The 3062-nt window shown below is 30.7% G+C and overlaps 1 protein-coding gene across 1 annotated transcript in view; it reads left to right on the forward strand.

The window, feature by feature from the left end:
* LOC106472529 (mitochondrial import inner membrane translocase subunit TIM50-like) overlaps positions 1 to 3062 on the forward strand; it is a 46250-nt gene that overhangs the window by 31840 nt on the left and 11348 nt on the right. Inside the window, exon 7 of the mRNA XM_013933181.2 lies at positions 1597 to 1695. Within this exon, the coding sequence (XP_013788635.1) occupies positions 1597 to 1695 (99 nt within the window). The remainder of the gene's footprint in view (positions 1 to 1596; positions 1696 to 3062) is intronic.

Below are 3062 nucleotides of genomic sequence, written 5' to 3' on the forward strand. Positions count from 1 at the left end.
GAAACGTTGTACATTTGCTGTTATATTAAAGTTTTTCTTCATTACCCATTCAAGCCGTCTCCAGCCATTACATGTACACAGAAGTTTTTTTCATGATGCAACATGTACACAACATTTATTTTGTTGGTTCTTTCACATGACCATTAGTTTTGGTGTCATAAACTTGTTATAAGTTGTATTTCTTAATTACACAAGTTTACTGATTTGCCATTTACCCCTTAAGAGAAAAGGTTTACTTTACAAAATTACTCAAGTTTAAGATTTTCTTATTTTCTATATATTTTTAAAGTTATAAAATCTGTTCTTGTGATGTTTTTCATTCCACGAGATAAGACATTGTTTAGGCTTGTTTTTCTCTTTTTTTATGGTATTTAATATTGACATAGAATCTGGCTAGCTGTCATATAATTAATCCAAAATATTTATAAATACTTATAATGTTTTGTATGTTTATACTTTTTAACGCCTGCCACATGAGCCAGCCCAGCATCTTGATATGGATCCAAAAAATGAATCATTCTAGAAAGGTTTGGGTTGTTTTGATAAGACAAAAAAAAAAGATGTTTGGTACTATTTTCTACGTCTAGGATGCTGGAATAGAGCCATGACCTGACCCAAGACCATTTAAGCAAACATGGAGAAGTTAACTTGTGTAAATATAAAGTAAAATGATGTAGCAATGAAACATGCTTGACATTTTCTAGATGTAGTTGTGGATGTGATGGTTTAAGTATAGCGATTATGCCAAACTGTGGGTCCAACTCAGATGAGGGAAGAACATATTCAAAGATATCTCAATAGATTTGAAATACCAGCTGAATCAAAAATTCATCATTTAATTACTGCCCTGACAGTGAAACATAAAACAACAGGCACAATAGTATTGTTATCTACAAAAAGGGGGATTGAAATCATTAGTGTGAATATTGTGTGAAACTAAAGGCACAGTAAAGCTCAAAGATGCAGTGTTGAAGTTGAAGCAGATCTACAATGCATTATAAGATGATTCCCTTGCAATTCTCATATTAAAAATGCCATTTCTACAATGAAGAGTAAATATAAGAAAGATGGCATAATGTCCAGTATGGTACCATCATAGTATAATCCATCGTGTCATATTTTCATTAATATTTTGTTTCGTTTTAGAAGTTGTGTTGAGCTTCATTTATTGAGATATATTGAAATAATATCCTAAATCACTGGTTTCCAGTATCCCCCCCGGTTGACCATACTAGGTTCCAGACTAAAATATGTTGGGCTGTCTCGTGTGGCAGGTGTTAAATATTTGATCAGACTTTTTGTTTTTTGAGAGAGAGAGGTTGTTTTTATTCCCTGTATGTCATTAAATAGTTTATGTAGTAGACTGTGGAAACTAAATATGACATTTAAGAAGTTATATATATATATATGTGTGTGTGTTAAATCAGCACTATAAAACAATAATGAATTAAATACTGCATTACTGTTATTGGTCCAGGTTGCTTGTCTGACAATAACTTGACAACCTGGACTGATAACGATAATGCTATATATATAATCTTAATATAAATAATGCAGTATTATTTTCAGTAAAATATTGTGTTGATTGTGTTACAGACTGCATTTCCCATTATTGACACTCTTGACCCCAATGGTTTCATCATGTATAGACTGTTCAGAGATGCTACTCGCTACATGGAAGGTCATCATGTGAAGGTAAGAAATAAAAATCATGACTGGCTTTTTTAAGCTTTCTAACCCTATAACTCATGCTACTATTTTTATATTCCTTTTTGGACGTGTCACAAAGTGTAACTGAGTTACATTCATGATTTAATTAAGCCACTTTACTATTAATGAAATTAGCATTATCAAATACTTTATAATTCAAAATGTTTTTATTATCCAAGTTATTATTCCTTTATTTCATAATAAAACTCTGAAACAAACAAATCTTCAGTTGTCTTGTTGCTTATGTATCTTTACAGCTTAATCTCAGTACCTCTACGACAGTCTAGGCAAGCTTCTACAAATACTAGGTTAAATTTCAGACACATTAGTTTTGTATGTCACCAGCTAGAATTCTTAAGAAATTGTTATACCCCCCCCCCCTCCCACACACACATAACTGGTAGATGCCAGGCTCACATTCCAAAGTTATCTGTTGCTAAGCAACAGTGTTTTGTATATTTGAATGGGAAGAAAGAACAGATTTTGTGGTTAGTCTCTCCAGGCTTAAAGGAGATGTAAATAAAAAATTATTTTTCAAATGACAAGCAAATTTCTGTTTATATCTGTTGTGGATATGAGTGTCCCTGGTGCTTGGCTATTTTTCTTGCCTTATACTTATTAGTTTGATAGACAGTTAAATTGCATTTAGATTTTACTTTTATATTTTAGTTAATTATGTGTATTTGCATTTTAAAATTCATATTTCAAAGGTTTAAGGATTTTTTTACTTATATCTGTGGTTGTCTAGCTCAGGAATGCTTATAAAAAATAAGGTGTATGCAAGTGCCATTTTGCATACAGCAAATGCGTTTCTGCCTGGAGTCTTCCAATTATAACTTCATAATGGCCTGTGGGTACCAGATGACATATTGACATAAATAATAAAAGACAAAAAATTGAAAAGGAAACTAAAACATTAAAAATAAACTATGACACATATAACCTAATGAAGATATTTTAAGACTATTGTGTGAACTTCATAAGGTAAGTACAAATTTCCATTTCTTAATTTAAAACATTTCATTGCACATTGATAATAATAGCTAGAGCTAGTGATACAGTAGAAAAAATGGAAAATAAAATATGAAACCTTTAAAAAAACTTATGCTATTCATTTAGAAGGTTCTAGAAATTATGCATATGTTTAAATCTTCTTTAATTGTATTAATTTTAGTGTGGTACATTTACTTTTATATGTTTACAGAATTACCCAGTAGTGAAATGTTCTATAGTCATAATCTATTGTCAAGTTAACAGTTTAACATGTACCTACTCTATAAGGATATGTTAAATTTCACTGCCAGTTCTTTCTTTCTTTCATTTTAAGATTAAAAATACTTTTATGCATCAGA

This window comes from Limulus polyphemus, unplaced genomic scaffold (assembly GCF_000517525.1).
Source record: "Limulus polyphemus unplaced genomic scaffold, Limulus_polyphemus-2.1.2 Scaffold5404, whole genome shotgun sequence".
Lineage (NCBI taxonomy): Eukaryota > Metazoa > Arthropoda > Merostomata > Xiphosura > Limulidae > Limulus > Limulus polyphemus.